Source organism: Rhincodon typus, chromosome 7 (genome assembly GCF_021869965.1).
Source record: "Rhincodon typus isolate 14 chromosome 7, sRhiTyp1.1, whole genome shotgun sequence".
Lineage (NCBI taxonomy): Eukaryota > Metazoa > Chordata > Chondrichthyes > Orectolobiformes > Rhincodontidae > Rhincodon > Rhincodon typus.
In genome coordinates, this window is record NC_063338.1 from 43,544,841 (window position 1) to 43,563,072 (window position 18,232).

Below are 18,232 nucleotides of genomic sequence, written 5' to 3' on the forward strand. Positions count from 1 at the left end.
AGAAAGAGAGAAAGAGAGAAAGAAAGAAAAGAGAGAAAGAAAGAAAGAGAGAAAGAAAGAGAGAAAGAGAGAAAGAGAGAAAGAGAGAAAGACAGAAAGAGAGAAAGAAAGAAAGAAAAAGAGTGTGTATAGTGTGGTGGCGTCACCTGTAGTGTGACATGAACCCAACAGCCCAGTTGAGACTATCCTCATGGGTACCGAACTTGGCTATCAGCCTCTGCTCAGCGACTCCGTGTTGTTGTGTATCCCGAAGTCCACCTTGGAGGACATTTATCCGAAGATCTGAGGCCAAATGTCCTGATCACTGAAGTGTTCTCCCACTAGGAGGAAAAATTCCTGTCTGGCAATTGTTGCGCGGTGTCCATTTGTCCGTTGTTGTAGCGTCTGCATGGTTTTGCCAACTTACCATGCCTCAGGGCATCCTTGCCTACAGCGTATGAGATAGACAACGTTGGCCGAGTCACATGAATATCTGCTGTGCATGTTGTAGGTGGTATTCCCATGTGTGATGATAGTGTCCATGTCGAAGATCTGACATGTCTCACAGAGGTTGCCATGACAGGGGTTGTATGGTGTTGTGGCTGATGTTGTCCTGAAGGCTGTGTAGTTTGCTGCAAACCATGGTCTGTTTAAGGCATGGCTGTTGTTTGAAGGTGAGAAGTGGAGGCGTGGGGAAGGTCTTGGCAAGGTGCTCATCGTCACTGATAACGTGTTGAAGGCTGCAAAGAACATGGTGTAGTTTCTCCACTCCCGGGAAGTACTGGACAACGAAGGGTACTCTATCAGCTGTGTTCGTGTCTTTCTTCTGAGGAGGTCATTACGGTTTTTCACTGTGGCACACTGGAACTGGCAATTGATGAGTTGAGCATCGTATCCTGTTCCTATGGGGGCGTCCTTCAATACCTTCAGGTGTCCATCTCGTTCCTCCTCATCTGAACAGATCCTGTGTATGCGTAGGGCTTGACCGTAGGGGATGGCTGTTTTAACATGTTTAGGGTAGAAGCTAGAGAAGTGCAGCATCGTGAGGTTATCCGTAGGCTTGTGGTAGAGTCGGGTATTGAGGTGTCCATCCCTGATGGAGATGCTTGTATCCAAGAATGAGATTGATTCTGAAGAAGAGTCCATGGTAAGTCTGATGGTGGGATGAAACTTGTTGATATCGCTGTGTTGTTTCAATGATTCCTCGCCATGAGTCCAAAGGAAGAAAATGTCGTCAACGTATCTGGTGTATAGCGTTGGTCGGAGGTTCTGTGCAGCAAAGAAGTCTTGTTCGAACCTGTGCATGAAAATGTTGGCAAATTGTGCGGCAAATCTGGTCCCCATGGGTGTACCATGTGTCTGGATGAAGAACTGGTTGTCGAAGGTGAAGACATTTTGGTCAAGGATGAAGCAGATGAGTTATAGGATGGTGTCTGGAAATTGGCAGTTGGTGGTATTGAGTACTGAGGCTGTTGTGGCAATTCCGTTGGTGTGGGGGATACTGGTGTGGAGTTCCGAAATGTCCATTGTGATGAGGAATGTTCCTGGTTCAATTGGTCCATGGGTGCTGAGTTTCTGTAAGAAACCCTTAGTGTTGCTACAGAAGCTGGGGGTTCCCTGTACAATGGGTTTTAAGATTCCCTCAACATAACCAGGGAGGTTCTCACACAGGGTCCCATTGCCTGATATGATGGGACGTCCAGGTGTGTTGGCTTTGTATATCTTTGGAAGGCAGCAGAAGTCCCCTACACGGAAGTACGTGGGATGAGAGTGCGTAGGGTACTCTGAAGGACTGGATCAAAAGTCTTGACCAGTCCATTCAGTTGACGGGTGTGTTCTTTGATCAGATCAGCAGGTAGTTGTCTGTACTGTTCCTGGTTGTTCAGCTTAATAATCAGAGAACTGTTGTACTTTTTCCAATGAACCTTTTTATCAACACACAAACCGAATTTGTTTCCAGGTAGAGAAGTGTTCATTTTCTCCACTAGCAGGTTCTGTGAATATGTGGTGTGTCAGAGAATGTTAATTTATCTAGCTGTTTAAAATAGTCAGTGGTCACCGTTCCTTTGAACGCGGACTACTGACAGCTATTCTAGTTAGCTGTCATTTTAAGCACACAGTGACTATCTTTAACGCTACAGACACTGGTCTTGCAGCCTGAACCTCTGTGGGACGTCATATCAACAACTTTCCTTAGCATGCCCTGGATTCCTGCATTGGAGACACTTGGGCGTTTTCCATTGTCTCCCATCCAGATCCCTTCTTTTAGCAGTCAGAGACACTACTGCTGTCTCTGCCTGGCTTCCCTGTGAAAGATTCCAGACAAGCCGACCTGAGGTTTTGGGTGTTTGTGATGTTTCATAGTTATCAACCAGAGTGGCTGATTGTCTGGGCCCTGCTGCACTGTTGCTCCTCTACATACATCATGAAGTTTTTGAACTCCAAGGAGAATTACCTAACAAAATCTTTCACTGGTGGTCCTAGTTTCAAGTGCCATTACCCACTGTCAAAAGCAAGTTGCTTAAACCATTCAAATTGCAGAGATGCCTGGTCAAACCATTTCTTGAAATTTGAAATTTTTGCTGGTATGCCTTTGGCACTAACGGCTATTCACTTACGGTGGAAATAGCTATGACTCTTATGGACAGGTCTGACATGGAAGCCTTGCCTGGCTGGTTATCTTTGTCATATTTTTACTCATTTTTGCCTACCACGTTATCGGTTATACCTCCCTGCCGGCCTTGCCGGAAACAGCAACACCGATTTTGCCAGCAAGCCAAAACTGACGAAGAGAAAAAGACATGAGACAGCTGTTGATCTGCATGGATTCAGACACCCAGCAAAGCTGAGTGTCAACCCAGAGAGTTTCCAATAGAGGGTTGGGAAGTCCGGATGGGAAGCATCTCAGAGAGAAAACCTCTCCACAGTTTCGTTCGTGGCTGCGAACTACAAAAAAATGTTGATGCCGCATAGCAGCCAGCAAGACCACCATGACTAGCAAGAAATCCATTTCCACACAGACTGGGGAGATGGAACCAAAAGGGACTTTTTTCGAGTCCCAGGGATTTCATATTACTTCCTTCATGTAGTCATGCCCAGAGGACCAAGTGCTCTGGTAAGTGCAGAAACTTGTGTTATGGAGGCGCCCAACCATCACCACATAATACCATCACAAAAGTGCAGACCTTCCATAACAGTAACTACATAAATGTGGACAAAATTAATACATGTTTGGGTAGAAACAGCAGATGCGACAGTGTATATAGAGCCAATTTATGAGCGAACAGACGTGAGAGAAATTTTGAGTAGTTACCCCATCGATCGGTTATTCTGTACATTCTGCGAATCACTCTTAGCAACAATTGGCACTTTTCATGACCATTTGGTGAACAAGCACCAAATTAAGAACATAAGAACCAGACTCTCTAGGTGTGAAAAAACTGGTGAATATCATTCAATAACATGTCATCATGCTAAACCTAATGGTAGAGGCCCAGTTAAATAATCAGCAACCTATGAGTGTTCTATGTGCGAATTGACACTGATATCAAAAATTGGTCTAGGCCAGCATGAACACAATAGAAACACCACACTCTATAATCAAAAGTGCTTAGAGGCAGTTAGAAATGAATCAAAACTGGGAAGAGGAGGTTACAAATGGACGAAGCATGAAACCCATCTATTTCTCCAGTTTGAACAACAATTTGCCAGATGCAAATTTATTAATAAAATGAGCTCAAGCATTCTAACGTTGAAGACACCTCAGTAAATTTTCAGATATATACCGGGCATTACAGGATACCTATACTATAGTCCAGCCACTGATGTCTGACGAGACTGGTAAGATACTTTGGAGATGGTTCCTCTTGAGGATACCAAGATGCAGGAGGGTAAGATCCAAGTACAGAAAATGACTATTCATTTGCCAGCTGATACCTCTAAACACTAGGACATTGATGATCAATTCCTTCAGGCTGAAGAGCTATTAAAACAAAAAAGGGCAATCCTGAGGTCAGAGCACTGGGGCCAGGGCTTGTAAAACGTATCACAAGCCTCTTTAATAGCTGGAAACAACTTGAACAGCACAAATCCCAATTCAAAACAGCATGACTTAATAAAGTCTAAGAGATGTCTTGGGAAGAAGGGTTAGGATGCTAAAGGTCGATGGGCCATGAACTGTGCGAGAGTTAGAGAAACTTAAATACTTTATAAAAAGGACAGATGCCAGTCAGTCAAACAAATCATAGGGGCTTCTGCTGTATCTTGTGTCCTCTCTCAAAAGAGACACTTGAAGCTAATTTCACACTTACAGGTAGTTCTGCTATAATGCGTGTTTCGTTAACACGAATTGGCTGTAACATGATTGATGAATAGTGGACGTTGTTTGGATAACACAAACTTTCAGCTGTACAGGTATAACATTTTCTACAGTGATCTCCCATAATGCAATTTTCTATGGTGATTTTCTATAACGCGGTTGTCTATAGCATGAGGTCACACAAGAATTCAACTATTGCGTTACAGGAGAACTACCTGTAAAATATCAGTGCCTAATAATAAGGTTATTATCAAATAGATTTTCAAAAGTATTCAGGAGAGAAAGATGATGGAGAACTAATACGTCCTAGAGATGAGTAAGAAATTAATATTGCCTTCTGAGAGACGGGCACCGAGAGTATGCCAGACCCAAATGGAATGAAATTCGATGACATCCAAGATATCCATTCTGAAGATGCCGCACACTTCCCTGACTCTAATCTCTCTTTACACAATCCCAGGTTCCCTCTTAATTCCTAAAAGCCAGTTTTATAAACACAGATAACTGGAGGTCCATTACAATTGGTTCGATCTTACTTCACTTATTCACTAAAATCATGGTGAAAAGATATGGCTGTCTTGTTGGTATTAATCCCAAACAGAAAGGGATTTTAGCAGCAACCCCAGGTTATACCAAAACATAGCAATCCTGGAGGACATCATCCAAACAGCCAAAAGAAACAAGAGGGACCTCAAAAACACAATAGGACACAGAATGTAGGGCGTTTCAATGAGTACATTTACCAAATCTTAAACGTTTAATCAATGACCTCTACTAAAAATACAACGATCATTGAAGGAAATTATTCAAACATCAGCTCAATAAAAATCAACATAGCAAAGCAGGGAGATTCACAATTTCCTATACTGTTTAACATTACTTTGGAAGCACTCTTATGCACTCAGGAGGATGCTAGGTCAGGAGTAACACTGTTGTTAGATGAGGGAAGAATAAATTGCTCTGTCCCAGCTTGTGCTGATGACATTGCCCTGCTAAGCAATTCATACACTGTTATGAGTTAGACTCTCGAGATAATCCTGATCTTCTGTGAGAATACTCAATTTATAGTATTAAAATAAGCTACAAAACAAAAAGTTTGCCAATGAAGTTAGTTGGAAACATTGCTCCTGCACTGAAAAGCCATGCCTTCTCAAATTTTATAAAAGATGTATTGCTTACAGAATATATTAATAAATAATCAATGTGATTAACCAATTTCAAAATTACTTTTCATTTTTGTTCATTACCTTTATGCTTATTAAGAAGCTGGAGGCCAGCACAATATCGATTATCAGTTTCATTCATTTGAGTAGTGTCTTGATGGGAATACACAGCAGTGAAATTGAACTCTGTTTTACCATCCCACCAGCCTTTCTCTTTTGCATAACTCCTCAGTTCTGGATGCTCTTTATTAATCTTTGTTGTTATGGAAAGCTGGTTGGAAATATTTCGCACTCCTTCTACACACAAGAACAAAAAATGACACAAATCATGCATATTAATATTGATCATCTAAAAATGCATATCATAGTTAAAATTACTTTCCAATGACAATTTTATAATTGTGACTGTAGACCTGGTAATCAAAGTAATCATCTAATTACTATTACGACTTCGCAATAAAGCCAGCATCATCAAAGTTAGATTTGCTAACTTTTTTCATGGAATTTATTGCCCTTAAGAGCCAGCCACATTGCTGTGGGTCTGGAGTCACATGTAGGCCAGATTTTGGTTAATTCCAGATTTTTTTTAAATTGAATTCAATTTCCACCATTTCCCGTGCAGGATTCCAACCCAGCTCCCAGAACATTATCTGGTGTCAGGATTAACAGTCCATTGCCTCCTCTTTATTAACCTTAATCTGAAACAAAACTTTGTTTTAATGTAGGTTGGGATTTTCTGCAGCAGCATAATTCTGGAGAAGTAAATTCCCTATCATGTTCCCAAATGATTGAATATTCCACCAAATCCTTAAGTACTCTCACCAATATATGAGCTAAAATATTATAATAACATTAAAGGTGCAAATTACACCAGACTAAAACGGACACTTGTTAATTACTACTCGCGCAGATGTAAGGGAAAGACTTCATAGTTACTCTCCAAAATGTCTGCGCAATTGTTTGCAGGCCAATTGATTCGATTGACAATTGGGAAAAAAGCAATTTTGAGTGCAGTTTTGGACAAGCAGCAACAGGACGAGTATCAAACCCACTTCGTTTTGTCAGTTTGACGACAAGGAGGAGGAGATACGACAATTGAAGCCCAATTTTTAGCTGCTAGACCTTCCCCCATGTCCCCAGCCATTCATCTCTGAATCAGTAGTTTGTACATCATCGGACTCTGATCAAATACAGTTGAATTGCCTTTACTCTGACAGCCTAATTACCAAACATTTCATTCGTATGTTTTGCTGAAAAGTTATTGCTGTGGCAAGAACAGTCTTCAATCAATTGTTATTCAAATCTTAAAAGCAATGCCTGTGTGCCTAATACTTTGACACATCATTGCCAACCTCCAATTTAGAGGGAAGATCCCTAAAGGCTAAATAATATCCAAAGGGCAAACTCAAGTCCCAAAATAAAAGCAGCTAATATTTGAACTTCAATGATTCAAAACAACTATGAAGCCAACGGAAAGGATCAAGAGAAAAATCTATTCTGCAGCTAATTGCTTTTACATTTTGGCTAGGATTTTTTAAGTTATCACAGACTATATCATGGACCTTTCCCATGCACCTTTCACTTGCTCAAAACTTATTACATTTTCAGCTTAATTCTGTTCAGATAAAAGGCAACATAAAAAGCAGATAGAGAAAAATCACGGAATCATGGACCGATTACTTTGACTTTGGTCCCAGGGAAAATGCTAGAGTCTGTTAGAAAAGAAATAATAGAAAAGCACCTGGACAATAGTGTCCAGATCGTACAGAATCAACATAGATGTACGAAAGGGAAATCATGTTCGACAAATCCATCTTAAGGATATAACTAATCGAATCCCTAAGTGGGAGTCAGTGGATGTGGACAACTTGGACTTTTAGAAAGCTTTCAATAAGGTTCCACAAAAGATACAAGCATGCAAAATTAAAGCGCATGAGATTGGGATAGTATACTGACATGATACAGAACTGGTCAGTGGACAGGAAACAGAATAGGAACATACAAGCCTTTTTCTGAATGGCAGCTAATGACTAGGGAAGTACTGCAGGGATCAGTGCTTGGAACTGAGCTATTTACAGTATGTTATTGATTTGGATGACAGAACTACCTAATATCTCCAAATTTGGAATGACAGAAAGCTGGGTGGGAGAGTGAACTGTGAAAATAATGCAAAGATGCTTCAGTGTGATTTGGACATGTTGAGTGAGCAAATAGTTGGCAGATGACGTTTTATGTGCATAGCTGTGAAGTTATCCACTTTGCTAGGAAAATACAGCACGGCAAAATATTTTCTGAATGGTGATAGACTGGGGAAGGGGAAGGTGCAACAAGACCTGGGTGCCCTTGTGCACCAGGCTCTGAGGGTAAGCACACAGGCACAGAAGATAGTGAAGAAGGTATGAAGCTCTTCAAAGCGAGAGGATTCGAGTTCAGGAGTAGGCATGTCTTCCTGCAATTGTTCAGGGCCTTGGTAAGACTAAACCTGGAATATCTCCCCTCCCCCCACCGCATCCCAAAACCAGTCCAACTCGTCCCTGCCTCCCTAACCTGTTCTTCCTCCCACCTATCCCCTCCTCCCACCTCAAGCCGCACCTCCATCTCCTACCGACCAACCTCATCCCGCCCCCTTGACCTGTCCGTCCTCCCTGGACTGACCTATCCCCTTCCTAACTCCCTACCTACACTCACCTTTCCTGGCCCCATCCCCGCCTCTTCGACCTGTTTGTTTCCTCTCCACCTATCCTCTCCTCTATCCCTCTTCTATCCGCCTCCCACTCTCTCCCTATTTATTTCAAAACCCCCTTCCCCTCCCCCTTTTCTGATGAAGGGTCGAGGCCCGAAACGTCAGCCTCTCTGCTCCTATGATGCTGCTTGGCCTGCTGTGTTCATCCAGCCCTGCACCTTGTTGTCTGGAATATTGTGTGCAGTTTTAGTCTCCTTATCTGAAAAAGGATGTTCTGGCTATTTGAGGGAGTGCAATGAAGGATAACTAGACTGACGAAGAGAGACTGGATCAGTAAGGACTATATTCACTGGAGTTTAGAAGAATGAATGGGGATCTCACAGAAACCTATAAAATTCTAAAAGATGCTCCCTGAACTGCTGTGTTTTTCTCTTTTTATTTCAGATTTCTAGCATCTGCAGTATTTTGCTTTTGTATATTTCACATTTTGTGTTAAGAATTTTGTTATTTAATGGCTCTTAGCAAGATACTTTTGTTGTCCCTCTAAAGTAATTTTTAAGAAGATTATTTTATTCTGAAAGTTCTGATGCAAATCATTTAAGTCATCCTTAAAGCAAGTGACAATAAAGATTACCAGAAACTAATCAACAACTGCAGCTATCTCAAGTCTTTAAACTTTAAAAGGCAAATGCTTATTATTATCAGACTGATAATGTGTCTCTACTAACCTTCAACTTTTTCTGCGGCCCAATGTTTACCAACAGTCTCCAAAACCCAGGCTTCCTTCTTGTCAGCAATCAGAAAACTGTTGTGATATGTAAATATAACTTCATCTTCCATACAATTTCCACCCTGACCATATTCCTCGAGCAGACCAGCAAGAACATCAACTGCTTCCTCAGCTGATTGCGATCGTTCAAGACCAAGTCTATAAAAATGTACATAATTCAAATATAAGTATATGTAATTTGCACAAGTTAAATTAAGTATTTAGTAACATATCATAGCAATATCTAAGATTCAAATATGTCAACAATATAATGTGATGTATGGATACTCTAATACAAAATGTCTTAAAATTTTAAATGTGTAAAAATAATACACAAAGTACTTATGCTAAATGACAATTTTTTATATTTTATGCCATAACTTCTCTAAAATAAATAGAGAATTAAAACAGAAGCAATCTTTCTCTACAAAACTCAGAATGGAGACAGAAGCCCTGACAAATCAGTTTGTTTGATCACAAATTTGTCAAGATACAAATTTCTGGACACCAACCAAATTCTAAGCATACAAAGTTTTTCGAAATGAGCAAAGAATGCAAGAACAGTATGTTCTACCATTATGCCTTTGAAACATTAAGTAATAGTCCTTTATTCAGAAGCCTTTGGATCTGAAATACATTAATACCTTTAGTTTAACTTAGTTTACTGTAGTACCTGCTGAATTCCTTGAGGTTGAAATTGGAATTGTCGCTCACAAATAACAAAGAACAGCATCTAGTAAAACATTCCAAGACACTTTATTGGAGAATAATCAACACCTAGTTTGATGGAATTCTTTACTTATGGTATGCAATTTGTCTGGAAGCTGCGAGAACATTACATTCAAGGTGCATTGTTTCCAAAGGTGGTACATTTAACTGTTTCAAAATATTTGTTACATGCAAGTCTGCCCAGAAAGAGGGCAAGATTTTTTGAAAAGCGGTCAACAGGTCACTCAGGGCAGTTTGAACGTTACTAAAGATGAATTCAAAGATTACTGGCAGCTGAGACCATCGGTGACTGAGAATGAGAGACAGAAGCAGATACCATCTTTGGAGTGCTGCAGTTATCTGGATTGCTGGGAAGGCAACTGAACCACACAGATTTTGTGTAGAGGATTCGATGGGAAGTCAAGAACAGTTAGATGGATCGGTGCCTTTGGAACTCAGGGAGATGTTCTAGGAGTAGTAAGCAGCTAAGAAGTAGCACTGGAAATCCCTAACGAATCCATGTTGCCATGGGCAATTGCTGAAGGTTCACATGGATGCAGTACACTTTCTCTATCAGTAAGTAACAATTGGAGCTCAGAGATTAATGCGGCACTCTCCATATCTTTCTGTGAAATAGTTTGGAAAAAAATGAAATTTCAATATCAGGACTCCTAACTGATTCTCAGCTGAATCTGAAATCAAGTCTGAGCATTTTATATTATTCTGCATGGTCAGCTTTTGGACCTTATCAACAATAATTCAAAATAACTATAGGGAGTCAACCCATTCTTGGCATCTGAATTTGCTCCTTGACCTACTACAGAGGTAATTTATTTTGCTTTTTGCCTATTTTTCCCACCTGCAAAGACATGTGTGTCATTGTCTTGTCTGTATATGGCTGTGCATGTGTTTTGGATTAAGGGTGATATACTTTTATTCACATAGTAGATTAGTTGATAACCTGTTAGCTGTTCATTTGAAGAATAAGTTTACCTGTAGTAAATATGTTATTTTTGAGTTTATTTAAAAGCCTGGTGAAAGTCTCCTTTGTACTAGTTAACAGTAATAAAGAGAAACAAATTGGCCACTTTGGTGACTGAATAAGACACTTAACGCTTTTATTATGGCTTATGGAATAGTGGAATTTGATTTCCAGTGCACCTCTCCTGCCAGAGTCATAACAACTGCAATCACAAGAGGTGAAACACCTGCCCTATCACCTCTCGCCTGATGTCTAAAGCCCCAGACACGCGATCCAAGTGAAGCACTGGTTTAAGGGTAATTCTTTCAATTTAGTGTTTTGCATTCGCTATTCATAATGAAGTCTCCTCTACATTTAGTAGACCAAACATAGATTAACGTGTGTTTGCAGAACTCCTCTGTTCAATCCATAACCATGATGCTGTTCTTCCAGAGATAGTAAGAACTGCAGATACTGGAATCAGAGATAACACAGTGAGTTGGTCATGGGATGAGACCAAGGGTGGGGAGATTTTGAAATTGGTAAAATCCACATTTTTACCATTGGGCTGTAAGCTCCTAAGGCGGAATATGAGGTGCTGCTCCTCCAGGTTGCAGGTGGCATCATTGTGACACTGGAGGAGAACAAGGATGGATATATCACCCACGGAGTGACATGTTCATCCTGGGCCACCTCCAACAGGGATGGGGAACACTGAGGTTGGAGGCTGTGGGTGGGAGGTCACCTGAGGTGATGAGGTTGTGAATGGTTTGAGAGATGATGTTTTAGTGTCAGGAGTGGGGGTCATGATCAAGGAGGCAGTAGGAGGAGGAGTCACAGAGTTGGCGTCTGGCCTTGGCTATGTAAAGGTCAGTCCTCACATATCACCCCACCAACCTCCACATCCAGCATATCATTCTCCGCCACTTTCACTACCACAATCCGTACCACAACCAAAGAGATATTCCCCCCCAACCCCTGTCTGCCTTTCATAGGGACCGCTCTCTCCGCGACTCCCTCATCCACTCCACACTCCCCACCTTTCCACCACACCAGGCACCTTTCCCTGCATCCACAGGAAGTGCTACATCTGCCCCTACCCCTCTCCCCTCACCTCCATTCAAGGCACAAAACAAACCTTTCCCATTAGACAGGGGTTCACCTGCACATCCGTCAACGTGGTCTACTGCATTCGCTGCTACCGATATGGCCTCCTCTACATTAGCGAGATCAAGCAGACACTCGGAGACCGTTTTGTAGAGCATTTGCACTCTATGACAAACGACAACACCTTCTGGTCATGAACCATTTTAACTCCCCCTCCCACTCTCTGGGTGACATGGCTATCCTGGGCCTCCTCCAGCGCCACAATGACACCACCCGTAAACTGGAGGAGCAACACCTCACATTCTGCCTTGAAGGCCTATGGCCCAATGGCCTAAACATGGATTTTACCAGTTTCAAAAGCTCCCCACCCCCCGCCTCATCCCATGACCAACCCTCCCTCTCATCCCCACCTCCTTGACCTGACACAACCTGTCCATCTTCTCTCTCACCTATCCGTTCCTCCCACCTCACTGACCAATCCCCACCACTCCCTACCTGCACTCATCTATCACCATCCCACCTACCTTCCACAGCCCCACCCCTCCTCTCTCTAATTATTTCTGAGTTCCCTTCCCCCTCCCCATTTCTGAAGAAGGGTCCCGAGCCGAAACGTCAACTTTCCTGCTCCTCTGATGCTCCCTGGCCTGCTGTGTTCCTCCAGCTCCACGCTGTGTGATATATGCCGTTCTTCCAGTTGCTTGCCACCTTAATTCACCATTCCTCATTCACATTTCTCCCCTCAGCCTGCTTCAACGTTCCAGTGAAGTTTAACACAAGCTTGGAAACAGCACCAGATTCTACAATTAAACATGTTACAGCTTCAACATCAATTTCAACAACTTCATACCATAAGTTCTGTCTTTCAATTTGATTTTTTTTTGTAGGGGTCATGTGTGCATTTTGTTTTTCCTATTTTTGCTTTCAAACAAAGCTGCTCATTTTCATGCTATTAACACTGACTTTCACCAATGTAATGTTTCTTCAAATGACTACCACTTCCTCTGCCTTCTGTCCCGTGACTCATTGTTACATATTCTCTCCTGTTCTCTTTCCTACCCCATTCCTTCCTTTTTCATCTACCCTCCCCCTCCCAACAATATAAAATTCTCTTCAGTTCTGCAGTCATATTCAACTTGAAATGTTGACACTTTCTCTCTCCATAGTTTGTCATAGAGTCATACAGCATAGAAACAGACCTTGCGGCCCACCTATCTAAACTGATCAACAAACACCAAACGACACTGCACTTACCTGCATTTGGTTCATAGTCTGCCATGTACATGGCAGGCTAAGTGCTCATCCAGATGCTTCTTAAATGTTGAGAGAGTACCTGCCACCACCACCTTCTCTGGCAGTGTGTTCTATATATCCACCACCCTCTGGGTGAAAAAGGCTTTCCTCAGGTCCCCTGTAAAACACTTACTCCTCACCTTAAACTTATGCCCTCTAGTCTTAGACACGTCTGCTATTGGAAAAAGATTCTCACAATCCACCCTGTCTTTGCCTCTCATAATTTTGTATACCTCAGTCAGATTTTCCCCCTCTGCTCCAAGGAAGACAAACCCAACTTATCCAGTGTCTCCTCATAACAGACTTTTCAACCTAGGCAACACCATGGTGAACTTCCCTGCACCCTCTCCAGTGCAACCATATCCTTCCAATAGCGTGGCAATCAGAATACTGCACACAGTATTCCATCTGTGGCCTACCCAATGTTTTATAATGTTGCAACAAGACTTCATTGCTCCTCTCTTCCATGCCTTAGCTAATGAAGATATCACCCCGTAGACCTTCTTCAACACCCTGTCTACCTCTGCTGACACCTTCAGGGATCTATGGACCTGTACACCAGGTTCTTTTTGTTCCTCAGTACTCCCTAGGAACCTACCATTCATTGTGTTTGCCCTTCCCTTATTAGACCTCTCAAAATGCATCATCTCACACTTATTGGGATTAAATTCCATCTGTCACTGCTCTACCCAATTTACCAGCTGATCAATATCAGATAGAATCCCAAGACCATCCTCCTCACTATCATCAACACCATCATTTTTCATGTCATTTGTAAACTTACTAATTTTACCTTCTGCATTCACATCCAAATCGTTAATGTATATAACAAACAGCAAGGGACCCAGCACCAATCCCTGTGGTATGCGCTGGTCACAGACTTCCAATCACAAAAACAACTCTTCATCATCACCTTTTGCCTTTTATTGCAGGCCAGTTTTGGATCTGGTTTGCCAACTTGCCTTGGATCCCATGGGCCCTTACTCTTTGGACCAGCTTTCCACGTGAGACTATGTCAAAGGCCTTATTGAAGTCTATGTAAGCCACACCAATTGCATTATCCTCATCAATTTAGTCACCTTTTCAAAAAACTCAATTAAATGAGTCAGTCAGGATCTCCCTCCAACAAATCCATGATCAATCCCTGCCTTTAAAGTGTGATTAATCCAGTCAGTCCCTCAGAGTTTTTTCTAATAATTTCCCCACCACTGACATCAGACTGACTAGTCTGTAATTACCTGGCCTATAGTTACTGCCAAACTGGAGATTTCTCCAGCACTTTTTGCTTTTGTTTCAGATTTACAGATCGGCAAAATGTTGCTTTTTTCCCCTTTCTTTTTTCATTGGATTTGCATGTCACTGGCAAGCCATGCATTTTTTGCCCTTCTTAAATGACCCTGAAAGTGGTTAAGAATCAATCACATTGGGTGGGTCTGGAGTCACATGTAAGTCAGAGTGGGCAAGGAAGACAGATTTCCATTCCTAAGGAATAGTAGGGAAAGAGTTTTTTTTAAACATCAATTACAGTTTGATTTATTTCTTTCAGCAAATGGGGTCATAGGAACATAAGCTTTAGAAGAAGTTATAGGCCATTTGGTCCCTGGAACTGGGTCCACCATTCAATAAAATCATAGCTGATTTGGTTATGGTCTTATAACCACTTTCTTGTCTGCACTCGTAACAATCAATGCCCTTATTGATCAAAAATCTATCAAATTCAGCCTTGAATACACCTACAAAACACGCAGCTCCCTCCTTCAGAGGAAGAGAACTCCACATCCTAACAACCTCAGAGGAAATCAAAATTGCTCAACTCTGGCTTAAAAGTAAGACCTCTTGTTCTTAAACTACATCACCTAGTTAGTCTGCCCCAAAAGTGGAAACATCATCTAGCTATTCACCCTATCTCCTCCTAAGAATTTATACATTTCAAAAAAATAAAATCAACTTTCATTCGTCCAAACTCCAATGGGTATTGGCCTAAACTGTTCAACCTTTCTTCATAAGTAAAGTCCTTTATTCCAGGGATGAGTTGAGTGAACCTTCTCTGAACTGCTTCTAAGGCAATGATATCTTATTCCAAATTAGGAGATAAAAATTGTGCACAATACTCTAGGTGCAGTCTCAGCAACAACCTACATAGCTGCAGGAAAAAAAGCTTCCCTGCTTTTATATTCCATCTCCTCTGCAATAAGCAGCAACATTCAATTTGCCTTCCTAGTCACTTGCTATACTGCACACTAACTTTATTGGTCATGTACCAGGACATCCAGATCCCTCTGTATGCCCAAGTTCATCAATGTCTCACTATTTACGTAATGTACTGCTTTCATATTCTTCCAGCTAAAAAGAACAAATTCAGATTTACCCAAGTTAATCTCATCTGCCAAATGTACATCATTTAACCTGTCTGTATCCTGTTATGGACTCTCTATTTCCTCTTGACAACTTACATTCCTTTCTATCTTAGTGTCATTAGCAAATTTAGCTACCACTCATTCAGTCTCTTCATTGAAATAATTGATTTGAATTGTAAATAGTTGAGGATATAGCACTGATCCCTAAGGCACTCCACTAGTCACAGCTTGCCAACCTGAAAAAGACCCATTCATCCCCACTCTCTGCTTCTTGTTGCTAACCAATCCTTTATCCGTGCTAAGTCAGTGCCTAGGGAATAGTTTTTGGGAGCTACCAAAGACAATGCCATTCAATACATCTCAGATAATTGCTCCTTCCAAAGACTCATGGATTACTGAACGCATGGAAGAAAACTTCTAAAGAGAACATTTTAAAACCAAATACAGGTTAAATATAGTTATAATACCAGTCTTGTGCTGTAATTTATTAATTTGTTTTATCAATTGCAAATAAATTAGTTTTAAGAGTTACAACTGACAAGGCATATTGATCTGAAAGTACAGTATTTACCACCTTACGCACAAGACAGCAAAACAATGTTACCTGAAATGCTCATTCTACAATTTCAATAATTATTAGTCCCATGGCATAACATGATGACATAATCCATGGTATTTATAATAGAGGTCTCACTTCATTAGGAGAGTTGGATGATTTATGGGAGCGATTTATCTGCGTTGAGAACAGTGAGTCAGGGAAATAGAAACATTGAACTCAAGTTACCATAACTAGATCTCCAAACAAATACACAAACATCCTGACATAAAAATACTTTGCATGGATCACAAATTGATCTGGTGATATTTGATATATCCACCATTATGTACATTCTGCCCCAAATTGCACCAAAAATTCAGTTTTATTCAGGATGCATAACTCTGAACAATTCTCCTCATCTCCCCGATTAGTCTCTCCCCACACTCACATTGCTGAGTCCAGGTTGGCACAATCGTTTTGGCACTACCGTCAAAAATTGCACAGAGATTGACAACATGGATTTTGTCACTCTTAGCAACTGAAGTTGCACTAGATCACAAACAGGGAACAAGGAGGAAGCACCAAGTTTGAGTCAACACCAGGAACCCTAAAGTGGCAGATGTTCTGGAGAATAGTAGCAAAAAGCCACTACCTTGGAGACATAGTTGTAAGAACTGCAGTAACCAACAGCATCAAATTCAGCTAGGAACACCAACTTGTAGGGAGCAAGGTGAACGAATAATGCAAACCCTTCTGCAAGATAGAAGTATTACAGGCAGCAACAGGAAATTATTGCAGGAAATATATTATTGCAGCTACCTTAAAAGGTATCAGTGAATCCATTGTAAAAATAAAATAAGACAAACCTGACTAAATCCATGCCCAGAAGGGCTTCTTTGTCATTGGGTTTTTCTTTTCCCCAGACTGCTTCATTGCCAATGCATACTCCGTGTTCATTTGCTCCCATTTCAGCGCCCCATAACCAAGATGGACGGCTAAGAACAACAGCATGTGTCTTTCCAACTTGTTCAATCTTTATGTATGTGCACTAGAATGTAAATGAAATTATCTTAATTTGTGATATCTTCTCACAGCATGACCATATCAAATAGACTAAATAACTGATGAATGATGTTATTTTCTGATAGCTTTATTTAAAAAACATTTTATTAAAATATTTGCCTAAATTAATCTAGAGAAGTTTAATTCTTAAGAGAGCTTTGTACAAGGGCCAGCCAGGCTAACATAGCCACTTTTAAGGATAGACACAAAAAAAAAAACAATGCAGAGAAACTTTGAGATGTTTGTGCAATGCAAGATCAGACAATCATGGATCCCAGTAGCTCTAATAATATTTTGTGTAAATATTGAAAAATTAGTCTCCACTCATTAAAGAAAATAAGACTCCTGTCTGTTACTCTATTGCTCCATACGGTTAAATAAATCTCACACTGGAGTCGCTCAATACTCATTATCCCTGTATTGTCATTTTTGGAAAAAAATTTAGAAAATTCCAAGTCAATCTTGGGAATGTTATTCAATTTAGGACATAGGAGTAATGTCAAAAAGAGATAAATGTGTGACTATATATAGAGACAGCACAGAGATGCAGGACTCTCAAATGTAGAGAACTCTCAAGTTACTAATTCTATCCAATACATGATTAGTATTGAACCAGTATAAGATACAATGTCAGCAACTCAGTTAAAGATGGTCCTGAGCAACATTTCTCATGTGGAATGTAATTGCTGAAATAAACTGGTTGGTGTAAATTACATGTTTCATGTTGGAACTGATATGCATTTCTACACTATTAACCATGCAAAACCACAAACCAAGGAAGAGGAATAAAACACAGACAGACTACAAGGTAGGAGAGTAGGCATAAGTAAATTCCACAATCAGTAAATGTGTTTCCTTTTGTTGCAGTTATGACTCAGAGTTACAATGTTGATTTTCTAGTACTAGGGTGAAAGATATCATAGAATGGGTTGAAAGCAAATAAATGCTGCCATCCAACTTGGAACTATTGATGTACAACTTTTAAGTAAATTTGAGGTCTCATGTTGGTGTTAAGGCATTCATCATTATAACTTTTTAAAAGCCATCGACGGCAGTTAATTCTATATTGCTTCTGATGCCACACAGAGAACTGTGACTCCGAGGAATATGAAATTCAAAGGCCCTGATTTTCATGCATATTGGATCAGGGGTGGGCAGGATTTAAAAGAAATATTGAACAAGACCCAAATTCTGGGATTCTGCTCCCATTTCCATTCTGCAGGATTCTTATGGCTCTGGAACAAGATGTGGGAGAGCAAGCCTGTATGTAGTAATCCCACCTTTGCCCACTTCACTG

The 18,232-nt window shown here is 40.8% G+C and overlaps 1 protein-coding gene across 3 annotated transcripts in view; it reads right to left on the minus strand.

Moving 5' to 3' along the window:
- Positions 1–18,232, minus strand: part of scrn3 (secernin 3) — a 34,016-nt gene that overhangs the window by 12,075 nt on the left and 3,709 nt on the right. For all 3 annotated transcript variants that reach the window (XM_048599441.1, XM_020519384.2, XM_048599440.1), the window contains exons 3-5: positions 16,740–16,921; positions 8,872–9,071; positions 5,545–5,757 (exon numbers count right to left, since the gene is read on the minus strand). In XM_048599441.1, coding sequence (XP_048455398.1) covers positions 5,545–5,757; positions 8,872–9,071; positions 16,740–16,921 — 595 coding nt within the window. The remainder of the gene's footprint in view (positions 1–5,544; positions 5,758–8,871; positions 9,072–16,739; positions 16,922–18,232) is intronic.